At 40.0% G+C, this 25606-nt stretch overlaps 1 protein-coding gene across 1 annotated transcript in view; it reads left to right on the top strand.

Moving 5' to 3' along the window:
- Positions 1-9615: 9615 nt before the first annotated feature.
- Positions 9616-25606, top strand: part of LOC132869289 (cilia- and flagella-associated protein 57-like) — a 62775-nt gene continuing 46784 nt past the window's right edge. Inside the window, exons 1-4 of the mRNA XM_060902631.1 lie at positions 9616-9881; positions 9968-10062; positions 10106-10219; positions 10328-10668. Coding sequence (XP_060758614.1) covers positions 9616-9881; positions 9968-10062; positions 10106-10219; positions 10328-10668 — 816 coding nt within the window. The remainder of the gene's footprint in view (positions 9882-9967; positions 10063-10105; positions 10220-10327; positions 10669-25606) is intronic.

Consider the following 25606-nt stretch of genomic DNA (forward strand, 5'->3'; position numbering starts at 1 on the left):
CCTAAATCCCCCCTTTTGGTCTCAAGACTGGGGTTCTTCCATAGTCCTTGAGAGCAACAGAAGATTGTGTAGTCCATGTCCGTAGTCCACTTATGCTCTTTCAGTCCTGAAAACGTTAACAGTTTATACAGGCTTTGGCATCTGGGCACAGATAAGGCTATAAGCATCTGGGCAGATACATGTCTACTATTCGTCTAACTAAGCAACACTAAATAACTAAATGAGGTATTTCACACTTTAAAAGGTTGCATTTCAAGATACATTTCAAATACATTCAAGTATATTTTCAAGTATACCTGGAAAAAGAAACAAAGAGGTGTTAGTTATAGGGGTTAGTAAGCCTATTCTTTGGGAAGGTTAGTGGCAGTTTGCGATGAGGGGGTGTACCGGACACTGCAGCACTTCCAGCTGTTGGGTACATTGACTATGGAGTCAAGTTTGGTGTGTAGTGTTTGTATATGTTTGTATAGCATGTATCCAATTCCTGCCGTGATGACCCAGCCACTGAGGAGTCGTCCCAGGACAACCAGACTGACAGGATGTCCTAGATTAGATGACTGTCTGACTAATTGGTTAGAGAATATGGTTTTTAGTCCAGCCGGTTCCAGATTGAACTTTACCATTTTAGTCCCTTCAGCCAGGAGCTGCTGTTGAAGGGTGTCCTCAATGTTCAGGTCGTGACCTTGGAATGCATCTATCATTTCAATTTCGGACTCCTATCTATCAGGGTTGAGGTGATGTAATGCAATGTCATCTATATGAACGGTCGCTCCCTGTGGGACATTGAGGAACACCGTCTGGTTGGGAATTTTTACCTTAGTGACTGTCATGCTGGGCGTAAGACATCAGGATTTCAGTGTTTGGGGTGTTAACCGCCATTGATTACCTACTCTTTCTACCCTAGTTTCACCTGCCTAGTTTCATATAGATGCCAGACTGTACAATTCCTGACAATGTGTCTAAAGTGTGCAGGGTGTTATTTATTAATGCTGAATGCATGTTGATGGTGAGAATGGTTCCCTGCAGCTGGTCCTGTTGGACAAAGGTTTTGTTAGATTTCTGGGTGAATACTTAACGGTGGTGCATGCCTATGGGGTTAGCAACGCATGCAACAAAAAAAGGGAAAGGGTGGAGTGAGGTCGCTACAGCCACCCACCCCCCTTTGGACTGGGGAGACCCCACCAGGGTGGTCCCTTGCCATGGGGACCATATGCTAGCAACCCTTTCTCCACTTTCAGGCAACGCCATACGTTCTGGGAGTGACTTAAATCTGGAGATTGTTGCAGCATGGGTGCCGTGATGGGAAACTCCTGGGGGTCTGTGACTAACTGTCAGATTCTTTGGATCGCTGGGTCTCTTTCCGGCATAGAAACCAAGTTGGCACCACCGGGCTGTCGACCTAGATGGACGGTCTGTAACTTAGTGTTGGAGTCCTCGCAACTCTCTCTGGTTTGTCGACGGGTAATGGCATTTACCATGTAACTCAGTTTATCGGGGTCGAATCACTCGACGTCCTTTACAAAGGAGTCAAGCTGGCGCATATGGAGGCCAGGGGAACGGTTCTTTTGGGTCCTTTGGGGAGGGTCGCTCTCTGAGCTACTTGATGAGTTTGATGGAGGGGAATACCTCACATGGTACTCATCAGAGGGAGAGAGAGAAGAGAATGGGTGTTCATAGGTGGGGTTTACCGCAGAAGACTTCTCATTCTCCTTTTTAATGGTCGGGAGCTTTGGGGGCAAATGTGACATGATGTGAGACGGCACCAAAACGTTCAGACTGATCAATGGGTGAATCGATACCAAAATATTAATATTTCAACCCTGATGGTTCATTTTTGAGAATCTATCCTTCTATTTAAAAAAAACCCCATGATAACAGGTACTGCATGAAAGTGCTGATTTCATTCATTTTGTTTTATTTTTTAATTGTTGGAACTACTTTTCCTTTCACTTTCTTGTTCTGCTCCCAACAATGGCAGTAGTAAGGTACGCACCACATACAGAAACAGATACTGCCAGTTCACCAGCAGTTGCAGGATGGTGGAAAGGAAATGCAGCATAGTTTGGAGCTAGTTCACAGTGTTAAACAGCACTGAAGCAAAATGTGACATGTTTAAAAAAAAAACCTGTAAAAGGTGTTGTGGCAATTGTGGCAGACTTGCTGAAACACTTAAAACTGTCAAGTCAGCAGTCTTCCCCATGACTGTGGTTGTGTGTACTGAACTACTAGATGGTATTTATGCTGTTTTACTCAAACTTGTCATGGTGCAGGCACTTACGGATGTATGTGCAGAAGAGTAACAAGGAGTAAACAGTGTCAGAGCCAAAACGTGAGACTAGAATCAGAGTCGTAGAACAAGCGAGGGTCAGGCAATTGGCAAACAATGTAAATGAAGAAAGGAGAAGCAAAAGTCAGAAAAATGAGAGTCAGTCAGAAACAACAAGGCTTGGTATGAACTGCTGAGAGCAGAATGATACTTTGCATTGGGTTAATGTGAGAGAGAGGTTTATATTGGTAGGGAGACTAATTAAGATGAGTGTCAGCTGATGTCAATAGTCTGGAGACAGAGGGCGCTGTGAGTTTTGGGGAGTGTAGTCCATGGTGTCCATGTTTGTAGTTTGGATGCTCTCAGCAGGTTTACTGACAGAGCCCCTCCCCCAAGGAGCTCCCACTGGGAGCTATATTCTTTCTAGGATGCCCCCTACCTCTGGGTGCTGGTTTGTCTGGATGTAGAGCATGGAATTCTTGCTTGAGGAGTGGATCTAGGATGTCTTTAGTGGGAACCCAGCTCTGTTCTTCGGGTCCGTAACCCTCCCAATCTACCAGGTATTTGATCTGCCCTCTTCTTCATCTAGAGTTGAGGCTTTTGTTTACCTGGTAGATGGGTTCACCCTCAATGTTGAGAGCTGGGTGCTCCTGGCTTGGTGCATTTTCGGTGAGGGGGCCCGGGATAGCCAGTTTTAGATAAGATACATGGAATGTGGGCACCAGCCTGCTGTGAGGATGGAGTTCTAGCCTGCACGAAACTTCATTGATGCAGTCAAGCACTTTAAAAAGTTCAATATATCGTGGCTGTAGTTTCCTACAGGAGTTGGGTTCTCTGAGGTTTTTCATGGCTATCCATACTCTGTCACCTGGGTTGTATGCTGGGGTGTCTGCTCTGAGTTTATCTGCATATTTTTTGTACTTGACGTTGATCATTTCAATATGTTGATGTACCTCCTCCCAGACTGTCTGGCTGCGTGAGATCCACTCTTTGACGACTTGACCTTGGCATGTCATCCCAGGAGAACAGGGGTGGCTGGTAGCCGAGTATGCACTGAAACAGTGTAAGTTGGGTTGCAGAGTGCTTGAGGGAATTTTGTGCATACTCGGCCCATGGAAGGATGTGTGCCCAGTTCCCCTGGTTGTGCATACAGAAGATCCTCAAGAAACAGCCAATTTCTTGATTGGCTCTTTCAACTTGGCTGTTAGACTGAGGATGGTATCCAGATGTGAGGCTCACTGAAACCCCTAGTCTTTCCATGAAGCCCCTCCAGAAATGAACTGAGAGTCCTGATCGCTTACAATATCTTCAGGGAGACCATAGTAACAAAAAACCTGCTGGAATAATAGTTCTGCTGTTTGGGCTGCAGTAAGGATGCCAGGTAACAGAATGAGTTTGAGAGCTTTGGAGAAGCGGTCGATGGCTACCATAATGGTGGTGTTACCTTGTGAGGGAGGGAGGTCAGTGATGAAATCAATGGCTATGTGGGACTAAGGTCTCTGAGGAAAGGGGAGGGGGCAGAGTTTACCGGCGGGCGGTGTTCTGGGTACTTTGGCTTGGGTGCAGACACAGCATGAGGTGATGAACTGTGAGGATGTACTCCCACATCGTAATTCCTTTCCACTGATGATAGTTTCTTAGAAACTATGCTCCTACTTATTCAGGTGACATTGGGCATACCTAACAACCTGGGTTTTCTTTCCCTCCCCCCCCACCCCAAATCTGTCCCTCTGAGTTACATGGAGTCAACAGGAAATCTTTTGGTGGAGAGGGTGGAGACCTCGACTGGCTATCGTAGCCTGCAGGGAATCGGCCGTCAGACATTCTGTCGCATGTCCCAGACCCGGTGAAATGTAACTGAATTGTCTTGGCCAGCCCTAAGGGTCCCATCTGCATCTCATCATTGCTGAGGAGTGTGCTCCCATCACCCAATCAAGCATCCAGCCAGAGCAGGTCATGATATATTTTTTACCATATTAACATTGTTGTGTATTATGCCTAATGTAAAGACTCTCATCTCTGTGAGCCTACCACACAGATTTAATACTTGTCATTTTTAGGGCAAGTAACCTAACAACCTGTGTTTTCTTTCTCTCCCCCCCCCCCCCCCAATCTGTCCCTCTGAGTTACATGTTGATCCTGGGATTGAGATGCTGGCCTCTTCTGCCCCTCGGACCTGCTTGATCCATCCTGGTGCCCTGTGTCTGGTCGGAGTTTTATCGCACCGCTCCTGTGAAGGACGGCCCCATGAGGACAGTTGAAGGTTATACCTGTTAAAACTGTTAATATTATAGTCAGGCTGTCTGTTGTTGCCCAAATGAGGATGGGTTCCCTTTTGAGTCTGGTTCCTCTCGAGGTTTCTTCCTCATGTCGTCTGAGGGAGTTTTTCCTTGCCACCGTCGCCACAGGCTTGCTCATTGGGGATAGATTAAGGATAAAATTAGCTCATGTTTTAAGTCGTTCAAATTCTGTAAAGCTGCTTTGCGACAATGTTTATTGTTAAAAGCGCTATACAAATAAACTTGATTTGATTTGATTTATCTCAGCTGACTACGGGTGAAAGGCGGGGTACACCCTGGACAAGTCGCCAGGTCATCACAGGGCTGACACATAGACACTGACAACTATTCACACTCACATTCACACCTACGGTCAATTAGAGTCGAGTGTGTATGTGTAATAATAATAATATTGGCTGGCTTTATTTTGTGGTCTATCAGATATATTCCATTCAGCTAGCATGATATTGAACTCGTCTTCGACTCATCCAATATCATGCTAGCTGAATGGAATATATCTGGTAGACCACTCAAAGTCAACTAATATTATTTAAATATGTCACTCAGATCCACAATATATTTTGTATGAAAAATGCAAGTTTCTCAACACATGAAGATAAACTTTATATCTTCAAGCCAACATGTGATTTTCTTAGTATATAGACACATTCACAAACAAAAAGTACCCAGATTTATCAGAACAATTCATCAATAGAGAAATATGCCACGGTTGCCATTCTCCATGTCCTGGATGTAGCTCGAATGAAAAATACGAGTGGCATAGTTCCCAGTAAAACCCTCATGTCTATATAATATGTATGTGTATTATGGAACTGTGACAAACTTGCCTGGAAGAGGACCCAAGTTCATTTTGCCCCCACATACAGTGAGGAGGAGGGTTAGAGAAGCAAAAACATTCCCAAGGATCACTGCTGGTGAATGACAAGAAAAAAGTAAATCCTGGGCTTTCCAAAACTATCATCAGGTGCCACCTTCATGCCAACAGATTATTTTGAAGCTTTGCCAGAAAAAAGCTTTTTCTGTCAGTTAACCACAAATGTAAATGCCTTAGGTTTGTGAAACGCTTCTACAACTTTGATTGGAACTGTGTTCTTTGGTCTGATGTAACAAAAATTGAGCTTTTTGGCAATAAACACTCAAGGCTAACATGGCGAGAGCATGTAAAGTATGTGGCTAACAAGTGCAGAAATGTCATGAGGTGTCTGGTAGGATTGGAATGGGGAGCTAGCAGGCAATCTTTGAAATACATTTATGTAGCCTTAGTAAGATCTAGGCTTGACTATGGCAGTATTATGTATAGGTCAGCAGCAAAATCTGTGCTGGCAGAGCTGGATGTCATGTCGGGTGCTAAGAGTGTGTTTAGGTGCAGTCAGAACCTTCCCAGTGTGTGTGCTACAAAACAGGTGAAACGCCATTAGAGCTGCGCTAAAGACAACTGACTGCTAATTACTGGATAACCCTAAAGGGACACGAAGATGTGCATTCAACAGAAAGGGTTTTGCAAACATGTTGGGAGAAGGAGAGAATGCAAAAGCAAAGTTTTGGCTGGATAGGTGACCAAACAGCAGGAAACATGGGAGTGTATGATAGAGAGTTTGGGGCAATTGTGCTGTGGCCTGCCAGACCTACCTGGATCTTAGAAAGTCCTGGTGTGGATATGGAGCTGCTTAATGAGTGTATACTACTGGTATAGAGACTGGTATATACAAAGAGAGTGTTCGTATCTTTACAGACGGGTCAAAGGATCCCCGAACAATACGACAGGGGTTGTGGTTGTTGTGTCCAGTCATCAGGTCAGACTTTATAAAAGAACATCAGATTGTTTAAATGTGAGTAGTGTTGAGTTGTATGCCATATTGATGGTACTTGAGTGGGTTGAACAGGCAAATTGTGGAAACGCCATCATCTGTAGTGATTCTGGGTCAGTTTTGTCAAGTATTCAAACAGGAACAGCCAAAAGCCACTTAGATCTTTTGTATGAAGTCTTGTTTATAAGCTCCAGGTTGATTAGGCAAGGGAGAGTGGCCACATTCATGTGGCTTCCAGCCCATGTAGTTATCCTTGGAAACAAACAAGCAGACAAACTAGCAAAAGAATTATCGAAATCAGAAGGGAAAAGCAGGGCGGCATGGTGGTGTAGTGGTTAGCGCTGTCGCCTCACAGCAAGAAGGTCCGGGTTCGAGCCCCGTGGCCGGCGAGGGCCTTTCTGTGTGGAGTTTGCATGTTCTCCCCGTGTCCGCGTGAGTTTCCTCCGGGTGCTCAGGTTTCCCCCACAGTCCAAAGACATGCAGGTTAGGTTAACTGGTGACTCTAAATTGACTGTAGGTGTGAGTGTGATTGGTTGTCTGTGTCTATGTGTCAGCCCTGTGATGACCTGGCGACTTGTCCAGGGTGTACCCCGCTTTTCGCCCGTAGTCAGCTGGGATAGGCTCCAGCTTGCCTGCGACCCTGTAGAACAGGATAAAGCGGCTAGAGATAATGAGAATGAGATGAGAAGGGAAAAGCATAGTATGGAGAAAGACGAACCAACAGTGGCAATGTCAGTGGGATAATGAAACAAATGTTAGACATTTGTACGCTATCAAAGACAAAGTAGGTGGAGTATCAAACAGTAGGAGAACAGGGAGGAGAGAGCAGGTGATAATGAACAGGCTGAGAAATGGGCACAGCAACCTAAACAGCACACTTCACATTCTAGGAAAGCATCCAACAGGCCTTTGCGATCATTGGCAGGAGAGGAAAACAGCTGAACACATTCTCACATCATGTAGGAAGTATTCACAACCCAGACAAGAAATGATGAAGGAATTACAGGAGGTAGGAAGAGTAGAAAATAGCATTAAAAGTATATTGGAATGTGGAGACAATGTGCAGGGTGAAAGAGAGCTATTTAGGTTCCTGAGGACTACAGGACTAGACAAACGGATTTAAATTAATAAAAACTGAGAAACATTATAATGCAAAGAAGAAGGAAAACAGGACTGATCTGGAAACCTTAATAACCCTGACAAGCAGGAACTACTCCAATACAGAAGATGGCAGTAGTGCAACACCCAGGATGCAAGTTACCGTAAAAACCCGAAGAAGAAGGTGGATGGTGTGCAGTTCTGTTTTTCGTGTTTTCTTATGTTGTGTCGCATGTGATGTTATGTTTTGTCTTGTTTGAGGCTACAGTGGTTGTGACTTGGCCTGGAGGGAAGAACAAGTAACTGTTTTGAGTCAGTTGCTGTATTCACAGTGTTTGTCCTTAGTCCTAATTAATCACAATCAGTAGCCTTGAGTTAACAGTTGTTCAATTTGTTATTTACCTGTATTTCGTTGCAGTCAGCCTAAAGCTGAAGCAAATTTTTTTTTTTTTATTTGAGTTTTGTGAATGTTGTGATTACCTCGCCCTGGGATGGAGTCCACCAGGGGGCGAGGTATTATTTTCGGTGAGGTTTCTTTGTTTCTTTGTAAATGATTTTACGGGAAAACGGCTGGACCAATCTTCATGAAACTTTCAGGATAGATGGGCAGTGGTCTCAAATAGAACCTCCAACATTTTGAGGGTTGTCCGGTCAAGGTTTTTGTGGCTACTGCTTCATATACAGTGTCATTATGCTGTAAGAATGTAAGAGTGTAACAATCGCACAGTACAGTGTGAGAGTAGTACGGTGTGTTCTGATTGGCTGAGAGCAGTACGGTGTGTTCTGATTGGCTGAGAGCAGCAGAGAATCAATCAGAACCATGCTTATTGGCCAAATATGTTCACACACAAGGTCAAAATCAAGGTCAATGTCACCAAAAAGGTCAAAATCATTTTTTTGCGATATCTTCCTTTATATTCATCATAAGTGCTACCTGGCAAGGCTTGTTTTGCCTGGCAACACTTGTATTGTTGATATGTTTATTTTTGGAGTTCTGTTTTGTCCCAGTCAGGGTGGTCGAGCTGTGCTGAGACGCTGCATGCCATCTACCTCCCTCAGGTGGCTCAGCCAGTGGTCAGGGATAAATGTACAGTATCAGCACTCTGTGGTAGTACTGATTTTATCCTGACTTTTCTTAGTATCATGGCTTTTATCAAACAAATAATTTTATTTCATTCATTTATCCTTAACTTTAACTAATAACCCAGGGATTGCTAGCTGTAGCCAGAGTGTAGCTGCCTACTATTGGGCCTTTTCTTGAGTGCTGTGTGCTGTGAGGTGTCAGGAAATCATGAAACCAGAAATCATGAATGTTTCTCAAATGCTTTGCATCGAAGTTGCTGTGTATTCACTATTTGTCTGTGTGGGTCATGTCAGTGTGTCTTTAAACTCTGGTAGTAAGTGGCTCTTCTGATTCTCCTTCTCTTCCCATTAGTGTTGGCTTTAATAAAACTGTAATTGATTGATATTCCCTTGACTCTTCTTTAATGTCTGACAACTGGTTGGTCTAAAAGAAACCTGTTTCATAATAATTTGCTTTTTAAACAACAACAAAATGTATAATTTGGGTAACAGGGTTGTTCTTTCAAAGTAATGTCTTCAGTCAATATCACAATCATTGAAAATAAAGAAAAATTGAGATTTTTTTTTTTTTATGAGCTTCAGGAAATTTTGATGCAACTTCCTGTTCCAAATCGTTTTGATTCACAGGGGTGACTACATTCATGTAATTCCATTGAGTAAATCTTGTTGGACATGAACTTCGATATATTTATTTGTTTGAAATGTCTATCAATTAGTTATTTTCTCCAGTAATATTCAATCGTAACTATATAGTAATGATGTAAATTGAAAGCACTGGTTCACTGCTGTCCACTAGGCACACAGCAGAGTCACACCATAATAAATGTTGTGGTGTTTCTGGTGTATGGTATGCGGTGTCAAAAAGAAAGGAATAAATATGTATTCATAACTGCAGTGTGTATCTCGTTATTAGTATCACTGTCACAAGACAATGCAGCAATTTACTGACACGAAACACACTACACAAATCGATGGTTCATATTGAATACTCTCACCATTTGCCCTGAAGAACTGTGCTGATTAGCTGTCTCGGGTGTTCAGACATCAACACCTCGCTGCCATGTGCCAGCCTGCTTCAAGGTCTCCACCTGTTGCCAAAAAGCCAAGGATCACAGGATTACATGACTACAGACCCATCGCCCTGACTTGTGTGGATATGAAATCCTTTGAGCGCCTTGTGCTTTACCACCTTAAAGTCATCACTGACCCACTCCTGGACCCCATGCAGTTCACCTACAGACCCAACAAATTTGCAGATGCTGCCATCATGGCTCTTCATTTCATCCTCCAGCACCTGGACTCCCAAGGAACCTCTGCTAGGATCCTGTTTGTGGATTTCAGTTTGGCCTTCAACACCATCATCCTGAGCAGGACAAGCTCTCCCAGCTGAACATGCCTAACTCCACTTGCAGGTGGATCACTGACTTCCTGTTTGACAGGAATCAGCATGTGAAGCTGGGGAAACACGTCTCTGACTTCCAAACCATCAGCGACAGATCCCCCCGAGGTTGTGTCCTCTCACCTCTACTCTTCTCCCTGTGGACCAACAGCTGCACCTCCAGTCAAGTTCCTGAAGTTTGCAGATGTCACCACCCTCACTGGACTCATCTCTGATGAGGACAAGTCTTCCTACAGGTGGGAGATTGACCATCTGGTGTCCTGGTGCAGGCAAAACAACTTGGAGCTTAATGCTTTAAAGACAGTGGAGATGATTGTAGACTTCAGGATGCACTCTGCCACACCCTCCCCCATCACTCTGTTTGACTCCCCAGTAACCTCTGTGGAGTATTTTCGCTTCCTGGGCACTACAATCACTCAGGACCTCAAGTGGGAGATGAATACCTACTCGCTCACCAAGAAGGCACAGCAGAGGATGTTCTTCCTGCAGCAGTTGAGGTTTGATCTGCCAAAAACAATGATGGTGTACTTTTACAACGCCATCATCAAGTCCATCCTCACTTCCTCCATCACCATCTGGTACCCTGCTGCCACTGCTAGGGACAAGGGAAGACTGCAGCGCATCATTCGCTCTGCTGAGAGGACGGCTGCCTGCAACCTTCCATCTCTTCAGGACCTGTACGAGTCCCGGATCCTAAGGAGAGCAGAAAGGATTGTGGATTATCCTTTACCCTTTCACGCCAGACACAAACTTTTTGAATCACTCCCCTTTGGGAGGAGGTTGCGGTTCATTAGAACAAAAACCTCATGCCATAAGGCCAGCTTTTTCCCCACTCCCACTGGCCTCGTCAATAAGGTCAGAGACCTCCACTGACTCTAACCTCACACTTTCAGTCTGTTACATTAATGCACTTCGTCTCTGACGAATTATGCACATTTCATGGTCATGTCACGCATCTTCATTCTGTGAACTTTTATTTGCACATTCTGGCACACAGTATACAGCTTGGTTGTTCAATTAGCCCATTACACACATTCATCATGATTTTCCTCCATCTTCATCATGTGACGTATTTTTGCACATTCTGGGACATACTGTAGAGCTTGGAATTCAAAACAACCCATGCACGTACCCCTTAAATATGTCCACTTTTCAAATTTGTATAGCTAAGATTCTTATTTTTTAAAATTCTATTTATATAACTACTTTTGTCTTTTTTTTTAATTATCTTAACTGTCCAAGCACCAACCACCAAAGCAAATTGAGAACGTACTTGGCATTAAACTTGATTCTGATATGCGTTATTATTCTATTCAGGTTGACTTTGTGCCCTTGCAAATATTTTGCTCATGCCCTCATTGGGAGTGCCACTTTTAGGCAGTGCATATACAGGTGCTGGTATATATATCTCATCTCATCTCATTATCTCTAGCCGCTTTATCCTTCTACAGGGTCGCAGGCAAGCTGGAGCCTATCCCAGCTGACTACGGGCGAAAGGCGGGGTACACCCTGGACAAGTCGCCAGGTCATCACAGGGCTGACACATAGACACAGACAACCATTCACACTCACATTCACACCTATGGTCAATTTAGAGTCACCAGTTAACCTAACCTGCATGTCTTTGGACTGTGGGGGAAACCGGAGCACCCGGAGGAAACCCACGCGGACACGGGGAGAACATGCAAACTCCACACAGAAAGGCCCTCGCCGGCCCCGGGGCTCGAACCCAGGACCTTCTTGCTGTGAGGCGACAGCGCTAACCACTACACCACCGTGCCGCCCTTATATATATTATATATATATATATATATATATATAAAATTAGAATATCATGAAAAAGTTGATTTATTTCAGTAATTCCATTCAAAAAGTGAAACTTGTATATTATATTCATTCATTACACACAGACTGATATATTTCAAATGTTTATTTCTTTTAATGTTGATGATTATAACTGACAACTAATGAAAATCCCAAATTCAGTATCTCAGAAAATTAGAATATTGCTTAAGACCAATACAAAAAAGGATTTTTAGAAATGTTGGCCAACTGAAAAGTATGAACAAGAAAAGTATGAGCATGTACAGCACTCAATACTTAGTTGGGGCTCCTTTTGCCTGAATTACTGCAGCAATGCGGCGTGGCATGGAGTCGATCAGTCTGTGGCACTGCTCAGGTGTTATGAGAGCCCAGGTTGCTCTGATAGTGGCCTTCAGCTCTTCTGCATTGTTGGGTCTGGCCAGGGGCGGTTCTAGCCATTTTGGGGCCCTAGGCAAAATACAGACATGGGGCCCTCAAAAGTCAGTCTTGAAACACACATACAGAATAATGATCATCCCTACTTGGCACATGCTATATCTCCTTGCTGTAATTTCAGAAAAAAAGATAGCAAACTGCCACTAACAATGTGCCCCAAGTAAGCTCCACAGTGAAACAGGTTTGAGATTACTCCAGCATTTGCCAAAATTCTGACAGTGTTTATTGCTCAGATCAAACCAGAAAGAGAGAGAGCGACAAGGCAAACAACAGAAGAAGAGACAGAGAGATAGCCAATTTTAAGAGTCAATCTCCATATTTTAATAAAACAAGGATATCTGAAATCCAATTATTATTTTTACTCCACAGATACATATTACCAGATATAAAATGATCTTATTCTTATCAGAAGTAGAACACAAATGGATACGTATACACATTACCAGAGATACAAAATGATCTTACTGTTATCAGAACTACAACACAAATGGATATTACTCTATCGAAACCTCTACATTTCAATGGGATAAGACTGATGCCAAGATAAATGTACGAGAGAGAGAGTTTGTGTGTGTGAGAGAGAGTGAAGGAGGGAGGGAGTGAGTGAGTGAGAGAGAGAGCCATTTAGTGACAGGCAATACAGTGGTTGAGAGACAGATACAGAGGGATGACAACAGCGGAGGTTGAGGCTGTAGCAGACTCAGGCGATTTGAAAAATGTAGTTAGTTTCAGAAGTGCCACTGCATTCTTTTTACTTTGTGCCCTTTTTCATTTAGCGCAACCACTCTCATAACTGCGCTTCATCTTGTTTACAGTTCCCTCTGCTTTGGTTTGAATTTCCGTCGCGCACCTGTCTACGTTGTCAGATCATGGACTAGTCCAATGTAAAACAACCGGGGGGGGGGGGGGGGTGCTGGGACAAATACTATATACACATTAATTCAATATTCTGATGCTTTTTTGGTGTGTTTTTCCATTTATATCGTTGACTACTTAATATCAGAGACGAATTAAGATGACATACATATTGTTTGGTGTTTACCGTGACGGGGCTGACTGTTAGGGGCCCCCAAATTTGGGGGGCCCTAGGAAACCGCCTTGGTTTGCCTAATGGTAAGTCCGCCCCTGGGTCTGGCGTATCGCATCTTCCTCTTCACAATACCCCATAGATTTTCTATGGGGTTAAGGTCAGGCGAGTTTGCTGGCCAATTAAGAACAGGGATACCATGGTCCTTAAACTAGGTACTGGTAGCTTTGGCACTGTGTCCAGGTGCCAAGTCCTGTTGGAAAATGAAATCTGCATCTCCATAAAGTTAGTCAGCAGCAGGAAGCATGAAGTGCTCTAAAACTTCCTGGTAGACGGCTGCATTGACCTTGGACCTCAGAAAACACAGTGGACCAACACCAGCAGATGACATGGCACCCCAAACCATCACTGACTGTGGAAACTTTACACTGGACCTCAAGCAACGTGGATTCTGTGCCTCTCCTCTCTTCCTCCAGACTCTGGGACCTTGATTTCCAAAGGAAATGCAAAATTTACTTTCATCAGAGAACATAACTTTGGACCACTCAGCAGCAGTCCAGTCCTTTTTGTCTTTAGCCCAGGCGAGACGCTTCTGACGCTGTCTCTTGTTCAAGAGTGGCGTGACACAAGGAATGCGACAGCTGAAACCCATGTCCTGCATACATCTGTGCGTGGTGGTTCCTGAAGCACTGACTCCAGCTGCAGTCCACTCTTTGTGAATCTCCCCCACATTTTGAATGGGTTTTGTTTCACAATCCTCTCCAGGGTGCGGTTATCCCTATTGCTTGTACACTTTTTTCTACCACATCTTTTCCTTCCCTTCGCCTCTCTATTAATGTGCTTGGACACAGAGCTCTGTGAACAGCCAGCCTCTTTAGCAATGATCTTTTGTGTCTTGCCCTCCTTGTGCAAGGTGTCAATGGTCGTCTTTTGGACAACTGTCAAGTCAACAGTCTTCCCCATGATTGTGTCGCCTACAGAACTAGACTGAGAGACCATTTAAAGGCCTTTGTAGGTGTTTTGAGTTAATTAGCTGATTAGAGTGTGGCACCAGGTGTCTTCAATATTGAACCTTTTCACAATATTCTAATTTTCTGAGACACTGAATTTGGGGTTTTCATTAGTTGTCAGTTATAATCATCAAAATTAAAAGAAATAAACACTTGAAATATATCAGTCTGTGTGGAATGAATGTATACATTATACAAGTTTCACTTTTTGAATGGAATTACTGAAATAAATAAACTTTTTCATGATATTCTAATTATATGACCAGCACCTGTATATATATCATCTCATCTCATTATCTCTAGCCACTTTATCCTGTTCTACAGGGTCGAAGGCAAGCTGGAGCCTATCCCAGCTGACTATGGGCGAGAGGCGGGGTACACCCTGGACATGTCACCAGGTTATCACAGGACTGACACAGAGACAAACAACCGTTCACACTCACATTCACACCTACGGTCAATTTAGAGCCACCAATTAGCCTAACCAGCATACCTTTGGACTGTGGGGGAAACCGGAGCATCCGGAGGAAACCCACGTAGACACGGGGAGAACATGCAAACTCCACACAGAAAGGCCCTCGCTGGCTGCTGGGCTCGAACCCAGGACCTGCTTGCTGTGAGGTGACATAAATCACTATATTTATTCAACTATTTTCGATAGAACATTCCCCAAATCCTAAACAAAGTGTGTGTGTGTGTGTGTGTGTGTCAAGATATGATCTTAAAAGTCAACTTCCAGGTACAGTTCAGTAAAATGGTGAGTTCTCAGTATTTACTACTGGTATGTTTTATTTGGCTTTAAGTATTCCGTGCAAAATAAATTCCAAAATTAAATTACATTTCTGTATGAATAAAGATAAATATAACGACAGCAAATGTTTGTTTTTGCGAATTTTTATTATTTAATGTACCTATATTTGATAGGCTTATAATGAAAGAAAAAATAATAAAAATTTGTTCATAAAGTTAATTTCTATACAGACGTGTCCACACGTGCATTTTTATCAGATCACAGAAAGGATAACTTCGAACAGATTCGACTCACTTATGAGTGAAATGTCTACTCTAAAACACAACTAATATGAAAGTATATATGAACAATTCATACTATATTCATTCCTCTACTAAAATGTGTGCGTAAATGTGTGTGTTTTTTTTTATATTAAAACTGATGTAGAAAACTATAACTTTGACAAGAGTCAAAAAGAGTCGACTCACTTGTGAGTGACACATCACTTTGTTTCTGTCAAAAGAATTCGAATCATCCGCTGAACATTCTGACACGTAATAACAGTTGCTACGTGACAAATAACGGCACGCTAAGGCTGTATGTTTATTTTCGGAGAAAGACACGCAGTTTATGTTTGCAAGGAAACCTGCAAACGTTGAACCAGATTAAAAATAGAAAGAACAGAAGAGCTCGTCCCATTCTTCTGACATACAGGTAAACTACTCCGAGTTCAACCGTGCTCGACATTTTCTACAGTCGGCTTTTCGGCGTTAGTCATGTCTGACTCGGAAACAACTCAAGCAGCTTTCTCGATCTTTCTAAAGACCAGACTTTCATCAGCATACAGTTAGGTCCATAAATATTTGGACAGAGGCAACATTTTTCTAATTTTGGTTCTGTACATTACCACAATGAATTTTGAACAAAACAATTCAGATGCAGCTTTAATTAGTAAAATTAATAAAGACTTTCAGCTTTAATTCAGTGGGTTGAACAAAATAATTGCATACAAATGTGAGGAACTAAAGCATTTTTTTAAAACACAATCCCTTCATTTCAGGGGCTCAAAAGTAATTGGACAAATTAAATAATTGTAAATAAAATGTTCATTTCTAATACTTGGTTGAAGACCCTTTGTTGGCAATGACTGCCTGAAGTCTTGAACTCATGGACATCACCAGACGCTGCGTTTCCTCCTTTTCAATGCTCTGCCAGGCCTTTACTGCAGCGGTTTTCAGTTGCTGTTTGTTTGTGGGCCTTTCTGTCTGAAGTTTAATCTTTAACAAGTGAAATGCATGCTCAATTGGGCTGAGATCAGGTGACTGACTTGGCCATTCAAGAATATTCCACTTCTTTGCTTTAATAAACTCATGGGTTGCTTTGGCTTTATGTTTTGGGTCATTGTCCATCTGTATTATGAAACGCCGACCAATCAGTTTGGCTGGATTTGAGCACACAGTATGTCTCTGAATACCTCAGAATTCATCCGGCTGCTTCTGTCCTGTGTCACATCATCAATAAACACTAGTGACCCAGTGCCACTGGCAGCCATGCATGCCCAAGCCATCACACTGCCTCCGCCGTGTTTTACAGATGATGTGGTATGCTTTGGATCATGAGCTGTACCACGCCTTTGCCATACTTTTTTCTTTCCATCATTCTGGTAGAGGTTGATCTTGGTTTCATCTGTCCAAAGAATGTTCTTCCAGAACTGTGCTGGCTTTTTTAGATGTTTTTTAGCAAAGTCCAATCTAGCCTTTTTATTCTTGAGGCTTATGAGTGGCTTGCACCGTGCAGTGAACCCTCTGTATTTACTTTCATGCAGTCTTCTCTTTGTGGTAGATTTGGATATTGAAAAGCCTACTTCCTGGAGAGTGTTGTTCACTTGGTTGGCTGTTGTGAAGGGGTTTCTCTTCATTCTGCGATCATCCACCACTGTTGTCTTCTGTGGGCGTCCAGGTCTTTTTGCATTGATGAGTTCACCAGTGCTTTCTTTCTTAGGATGTACCAAACTGTAGATTTTGCCACTCCTAATATTGTAGCAATTTCTCAGATGGGTTTTTTTCTGTTTTCGCAGCTTAAGGATGGCTTGTTTCACCTGCATGGAGAGCTCCTTTGACCGCATGTTTTCTTCACAACAAAATCTTCCAAATGCAAGCACCACACCTCAAATCAACTCCAGGTCTTTTATCTGCTTAATTGAGAATGACATAATGAAGGAATTGCCCACACCTGCCCATGAAATAGCCTTTGAGTCAATTGTCCAATTACTTTTGGTCCCTTTAAAAACAGGGTGGCACATGTTAAGGAGCTGAAACTCCTAAACCCTTCATCCAATTTTAATGTGGATACCCTCAAATGAAAGGTGAAAGTCTGGACTTTATGTCCATGTCCATTATATAATTATAACTTGAATATGTTTCAGTAAACAGGTAAAAAAACAAAATTTGTGTCAGTGTCCAAATATATATGGACCTAACTGTACTTGCCAACTTTTCAAAATTCTCCTGGGGGAGAAAAGTGCTTGAACGACATTTTCAATTGGACGAGGGTCTGATGTGCGGTTGAAACGATAAAAACAGTGGATCCCAATTAATTGCAAACCATTTGAAATTTATACAATTAAAGAGTTTTTGAATTGTTGATATTCATCTCATCTCATTATCTCTAGCCGCTTTATCCTTCTACAGGGTCGCAGGCAAGCTGGAGCCTATCCCAGCTGACTACGGGCGAAAGGCGGGGTACACCCTGGACAAGTCGCCAGGTCATCACAGGGCTGACACATAGACACAGACAACCATTCACACTCACATTCACACCTACGGTCAATTTAGAGTCACCAGTCAACCTAACCTGCATGTCTTTGGACTGTGGGGGAAACCGGAGCACCCGGAGGAAACCCACGCGGACATGGGGAGAACATGCAAACTCCACACAGAAGGGCCCTCGCCGGCCCCGGGGCTCGAACCCAGGACCTTCTTGCTGTGAGGCGACAGCGCTAACCACTACACCACCGTGCCGCCCTGTTCCAATCGTATTTTAAAAAAAAAAGGTTGCTGTACACATTTTTATTTTTTTCTTTTACACATTTTAAACATCTGTGCTTTGTGAAAACATCTTTTTTACACATTTAAAACATGAGCTTTATTAAAACATCTTTTTTACACATTTAAAACATCTGTGCTTTTTGAAAACATCTTGTTTTACACATTTTAAACATCTGTGCTTTTTTAAAACCTCTTTTTTACACATTTTAAACATCTGTGCTTTTTGAAAACATCTTATTTTTTACACATTTTAAACATCTGTGCTTTTTGAAAACTTCTTTTTTTACACATTTAAAACATGAGCTTTATTAAAACATCTTTTTTACACATTTTAAACATTTGTGCTTTTTAAAACCTTTTTTTTTACACATTTTAAACATCTGTGCTTTTTGAAAACATCTTTTTTACACATTTAAAACATATGAGCTTTATTAAAACATCTTTTTTACACATTTTAAACATCTGTGTTTTTTTAAAACCTCTTTTTACACATTTTAAACATCTGTGCTTTTTAAAACCTCTTTTCTACACATTTTAAACATCTGTGCTTTTTAAAACCTCTTTTCTACACATTTTAAACATCTGTGCTTTTTTAAAAACATCTTGTTTTACACATTTTAAACATCTGTGCTTTTTTAAAACCTCTTTTTTTTACACATTTTAAACATCTGTGCTTTTTAAAACCTCTTTTTTACACATTTTAAACATCTGTGCTTTTTTAAAACCTCTTTTTTACACATTTTAAACATCTGCTTTTTTTAAAACATCTTGTTTTACACATTTTAAACATCTGTGCTTTTTTAAAACCTCTTTTTTTACACATTTTAAACATCTGTGCTTTTTAAAACCTCTTTTTTACACATTTTAAACATCTGCGCTTTTTTAAAACCTCTTTTATTACACATTTTAAAAATATGTGCTTTTTAAAACCTCTTTTTACACATTTTAAACATCTGTGCTTTTTTAAAACTTTTTTTTTACACATTTTAAAAATCTGTGCTTTTTTTTAAAACATCTTGTTTTACACATTTTAAACATCTGTGCTTTTTTAAAACCTCTTTTTTGCGCATTTTAAACATCTGTGCTTTTTAAAACATCTTTTTTACACATTTTAAACATCTGTGTTTTTTTAAACCTCTTTTTTACACATTTTAAACATCTGTGCTTTTTTAAAACATCTTGTTTTACACATTTTAAACATCTGTGCTTTTTTAAAACCTCTTTTTTACACATTTAAAACATATGAGCTTTATTAAAACATCTTTTTTACACATTTAAAACATATGAGCACATATGTTTTAAATGTGTACACATTTTAAACATCTGTGCTTTTTAAAAGCTTTTTTACACATTTTAAATATCTGTGCTTTTTAAAACCTTTTTTACACATTTTAAACATCTGTGCTTTTTTAAAAACATCTTGTTTTACACATTTTAAACATCTGTGCTTTTTTAAAACCTCTTTTTTACACATTTTAAACATTGTGCTTTTTAAAACTTTTTTACACATTTTAAACATTTGTGCTTTTTTAAAACCTCTTTTTTTTTACACATTTTAAACATCTGTGCTTTTAAAACCTCTTTTTTACACATTTTAAACATCTGTGCTTTTTTAAAACTTTTTTTACACATTTTAAACATCTGTGCTTTTTTTTAAACATCTTTTTTACACATTTTAAACATCTGTGCTTTTTTAAAACCTCTTTTTTACACATTTTAAACATCTGTGCTTTTTAAAACCTCTTTTTTTACACATTTTAAACATCTGTGCTTTTTGAAAACATCTTTTTTTTACACATTTAAAACATATGAGCTTTATTAAAACATCTTTTTTACACATTTTAAACATCTGTGCTTTTTAAAACCTCTTTTTTTACACATTTTAAACATCTGTGCTTTTTGAAAACATCTTTTTTACACATTTGAAACACATGAGCTTTATTAAAACATCTTTTTTACACATTTTAAACATCTGTGCTTTTTAAAACCTCTTTTTTACACATTTTAAACATCTGTGCTTTTTGAAAACATCTTGTTTTACACATTTTAAACATCTGTGCTTTTTGAAAACCTCTTTTTTACACATTTTAAACATCTGTGCTTTTTGAAAACATCTTTTTTTTACACATTTAAAACATATGAGCTTTATTAAAACATCTTTTTTACACATTTTAAACATCTGTGCTTTTTGAAAACATCTTTTTTACACATTTAAAACATATGAGCTTTATTAAAACATCTTTTTTACACATTTTAAACATCTGTTTTTTTAAATCTCTTTTTTTACACATTTTAAACATCTGTGCTTTTTGAAAACATCTTTTTTTATACATTTAAAACATATGAGCTTTATTAAAACATCTTTTTTTACACATTTTAAACATCTGTGCTTTTTTAAAACCTCTTTTTTTTACACATTTTAAACATCTGTGCTTTTTAAAACATCTTTTTTACACATTTTAAACATCTGTGCTTTTTTAAAAAAAACATCTTGTTTTACACATTTTAAACATCTCATAGCATCGTTAGCTAGCACCTCTTGGCAGACAACACACTGTGGCAGTGGAGCATCTTCAGATCCAGTCCATGAAAATCCAAACTTTAAATAATCGTGGTCATACTTCCTTCTTTTTTTGCTTGGCCCAGACTCTGTCTCCTCACTCACTGTAGCTTTAGGTACTAAAAATCCATTTTGTCTCTGGCAAAGGCTAGCTGAAGTTCGCTAAATGTCTGCAATAGTAACTTATTCTGGTTTATTTTTCCTCACGTTGCGCCCCCCGAAGAACTCTGGCGCCCCCTAGGAGAGGTGCGCCCCACACTTTGAAAAGCCCTGGGTTATGGGATTCATGTATCAGGCATGAGAGAGCTCAGAGTGAAAAATCTGAAATAATACTCTTGTCTTGAATTTTAATATACAGTACCGTATTGGTCCTAATAGAAGAGCGCCCCCCCTATTTACAAAAAAATTCCCGCGCAATTTTGTAATTTCCCCCAGAAATTTTTCCCGTAGACTATACTTTTTTATCAATTCTTTGTGAGCAATTCCATGGAAAAAAACCTGTATTTATTTTTTAATGCTCACATTTTCGTTCATTAACAAACTCGAACGCATGTGCATGTATTAAAATATTACACTAGCAATACATCAACTTGTAACAAAACATAAAATGGCACTTCAAATGAAAACAAATGTAAACATAATAAGCGTGTGGTGTACCCTTAAACAAAATATCTGTTGACACTTTGGATAACACCCACATATGAAGACTAGCGTAGCACAATACAGAATATCAAATGGTACTCTGGACAATAATGTAAAATATTAAAATGGGACTTTGGATGAACTCAATATTATCACAAAATAAGAATACAGTATTCTCTACCCGCAACAAAATATCAACTGACATATGCATGCAAGACTAGTTGAAGTATTTCAAACTACAACATTTTTAATATGGAAACATCAGTTGTTTACTACCGTACAGGAACTACATGTACCAAACAACCAAACACTTCAAACACTATCCATTTCCAAAGAGTATCATCAATTTCCTCATATCTGAGTTTCCTTCCACCGCCAGGTACCCTCTTAGATTTCTTTGAGATTTCTCGCAGTTTTTTCTCAGCAATGCACCATTCTTGCACCCTGTGACGATGTATATTTGAAGCTAGCACTGTAACTGCCTCGCTTGTTCGGCATGGCATAGCCTAGACTTGCTGCACTCGAACCAGAAATAGTCAACAACAGTGTAGATTGTCAGATTGAATTGTTCACCTCAACAGTTTTGTCAGTTTAATAACATCTCCAGGCACACCAGTAAATGTATATCGCGCGGGAATTTCGAGTCCAACACCTGTATTCCGCCGTTTACCGATGACGGCAACTGTAATTACCCCACCCCGGGCAATGAAATACCGGCACACTTTCGAGTGTTCTTTGGGGACGTGGCCTACAGTTTTATCCTGGCGAACAACAGCGACAGCGTTTTTATCAAATGGATTTTCTTCTATTCGACACTGCAATGTTTCACTTATTTTTGGTTTCCACACGTGTTGGTAAACATGAAAACCTCGCACACACAAATCCAACTCACACTTGGCAGCCATGGATCTTCTTCATGCGCATGCGCGGTCGTTGCTTCCTATTGGTTGGTGATAAAATTCGGAAACTGTCAAAACCGCTTCGAGCTGATCATAACGTTTCGGAAACGAAAACATGCACATCGACCGATATTCGTTCGGAACCTAGGCGTTTGGTGCATAATAGACGCACATGCAAATGGTCTTGCGTTCGCGCATTGCGCATCTGTTAGGACCAATACAGTAATAACAATGAAAGGGAAGTCTTTTTTTGTCATTTACTTTTTTTGGTTTTTGATTTTGTATGTAAATGAACAAACAAACAATCAGTCAACATGAAGACCTATAGACAAATACAGAAAATATCCATGGAAAAGTAAAAGCGTACAAAAGGGGATTGGAAAACACCTCCAGTCATGAAGGTGGAAAGAAAAAAAAAAAGGACAAAGAAATGAAAAAACACGAAAATATTCTGATAGTCCAATCTGAGATTACCTGAAGTCTGGTCTTATGGTAGAGATATATGTAATCCATTTTTGTCAATTTTCAATAAATACCTCTTTTTGTGTTCTTAGATTGAAAGTAATTCTTTCCATTACAAAGATGCTGTACACAATATCAATCCATTCATCTACACTAGGTGCCTCCCTCTTCAGCCATTTCTTCGTTATTGATTTCTTACACGCCACCAGTAATATTCTCAGTAGATATTTATCTTTGTTCCTCCACTCCAGTTCCTCTAGATCCACCAAGTATAACACATTGAAACAAAAAGTTATTTTTGTTGAAAACACAGTCTCTACAATTTGATGTACGCACGACCAAAATGGGGTCACAACAGGGCAACACCAGAATATATGATAGTGATTCGCCTCTTTGCTTCCACAACATCTCCAACATTCTGTCTGATCTCTTTTGGTATGTTTATAAGCTTTTACAAGCTTTTTTTATGTTTATAAGCTTTTTTTTTGGTCTCTTTATAAGCTTTTACAAATACCTGTAGAATATCGTTTTCAGATTCATAATTTTTTATAATGTTTTTCCTGATATAGTCTCTTATTTGTAGATATCTGAAGAGGTCCTGGTTCTGTAGACCAAAATTATCCTTGAGATCTTGGAAACTTCTAACCGTACCTTTACTTCTTAGTGAATAGTATGTTGTATGGTAAGCCCTAAGGAGGTCCATTCCTTGAATCTATGGTCGTATTGACTTGGTGTAAATTGTGGGTCATAAGCAAACCATTTCAAGTCTTTTTTAAATTGAACTGTTTTAATCCATCGGTCAAATGCTTTAATGCAGGGCTTTTCAAAGTGTGGGGCGCGCCCCCCCTGGGGGGGCGCCAGAATTCTTCAGGGGGGGCGCAACGTGAGAGACAAAATGGATCGATTTTTAGTACCTAAAGCTACAGTGAGTGAGGAGACAAAGTCTGGGCCAAGCAAAGAAACAGAGCCTCCAGGATGTTGCGATTTGCAACTTCAGCGCAAATTCAACCAATCCCCGCGAATTCAGGGCGGTGTTGCAATTATATCCAATCACCGCAACTTTCCCGCAAATTTGACCAATCATTGGCGTCGTCTTGAGGTGACGTCGACAAACTACCTTCCGCCTTACTTCCGTGTGTTCAAGAGAAGCAGCATGCGTGCAGTGTTGCCAGATTGGGAGGTTTCAAGTGCATTTTGGCGGGTTTTGAACATATTTTGGACTGGAAAACGTCAGCAGTATCTGGCAACACTGAAAGTGTGTTATGTTTACAGTGAAGGACTGTGTGCACTTTATTTTTTTTTTTTACTTAATACAAGAAATTAATGGATGCCAACATTTTTGCCAAAATGGTATTTTATTTTCCATTGTTTACACTGTAAACCCTGATAAGTTGAGTTTACTCAAACAGTGTTTGGAAACTGGTTGCCTTGAAATTTATAGTACATTAAACTTCAGATGTCTTGTAAATGTAAATTGCTTTACCATGCAGCATGAACTAACCATTTTAAGTTTTTTGTACTTAAAAGCCTGATAAGTTGTATTTACTCAAACAGTGTTGGGAAACTGGTTGCCTTGAAATTTATAGTACATTAAACTGAAATATGTTTATTTGATTGAACTTAATATTTAAACTTTCCTAGAATTCATCTTTAGTGATTATACTTTACATTTTAACTTAACAAGAATTCGATTTACCTGTTAAAGCAATAAAACAAATGACAGTGTATAAAGTTTTTCCATTGCATTTGTATTTTATTAACAAGAAGTGCACAATAAACATTGAAACATGAAACATGTTTTTTCTTTAACCAGATATGTGCTAACATTAATACGTAGCCCCTTAACATTCCCCGTACTGCCAGCGGGACGCTGTATACTTACATTATCCGAAAAGTTTTCAAAAAAAAAAGTGTCTCATTCCAAATCCAGAGAGCTCTCCACAGTGACAAAAGCAACTTAGCCAACAGATGAAAATGACGTGAAATTGGTAAAATACCACCTGTAACTATCAAACTGTAAAACACGCGATTTCCACTGCTCTTAAAGTTAAAACAAACATTCCCACCGACAGTCAGGATCCAAAATACTAAGTTCAGAGAAGAAACGTTGGCTGAAGCTCACTCTGAATTTTACCAAACCTCACGTAACCGCTGCTGATCTGTGAAAGTTAAAATGGCGGCTTCACAACTCTGCGCAGATTAAAAAAGAGGCGTGGTCATGACTAAAACTTAGAATTTTAAGGCCATTCAACTTAAACTTATTAACACTTTTGACTATGTGTACAAATTAGTAGAATATACTTAATATTTTTTAGTAATGCAATCAAACTTTAATTTTTACGTACATTGTAATTAAAACATTTAATTAAATACAAAGTCCGGGCTTACAGTGTAGGCAGCTTCAGCATCATACTGTGAAATTCTGTTCAAATTGTTTTTTTTCTTCTGTGAAGCCTGAGCTATTTATTTTATTAGTTTATAATTATTGTTTAATTTAGTCTTCAGGAGAGACTGACTGTACACAGTACTAGTATTAATAGTTTTTTTCTTATATGAAAGCTGAGGCATTTATATTATATTTTAAGGTAACTTCATGTTGTGCTGTGAGGTTCTCTGCACTTTAACTTTAGAACCAACAGGTGCATTTGGATAAGTAAAGCCTATTTTTCTGCATTTTTGTAGTCCTGGTAATCTTTTATATTGGTAAAGTTGTTTATAGGACCATTTCTCAGTGTCTTTGTTTTTTTAATCAATAGTTTTTCAGTAATAACTTAATATTTAACATATCACTCAATTTTAATCACAAAAAGAGAAAATCGCAACAATTTCTCGCAACTTTCACTTCCTCCCGCAATGTAATCGTAACAAAAACCTAAAAAACTCCGCAACTTTCATCGCAATTTTTTTTGGAAAACCCCCGCAACATCAGACATTTTGGCCCGCAACAATCACAAAAAAGGCCCGCAAAATCCTGGGGGACTGGAAAAAGAAGGAAGTATGACCACGATTATTTAAA

Source organism: Neoarius graeffei, chromosome 2 (assembly GCF_027579695.1).
Source record: "Neoarius graeffei isolate fNeoGra1 chromosome 2, fNeoGra1.pri, whole genome shotgun sequence".
NCBI lineage: Eukaryota > Metazoa > Chordata > Actinopteri > Siluriformes > Ariidae > Neoarius > Neoarius graeffei.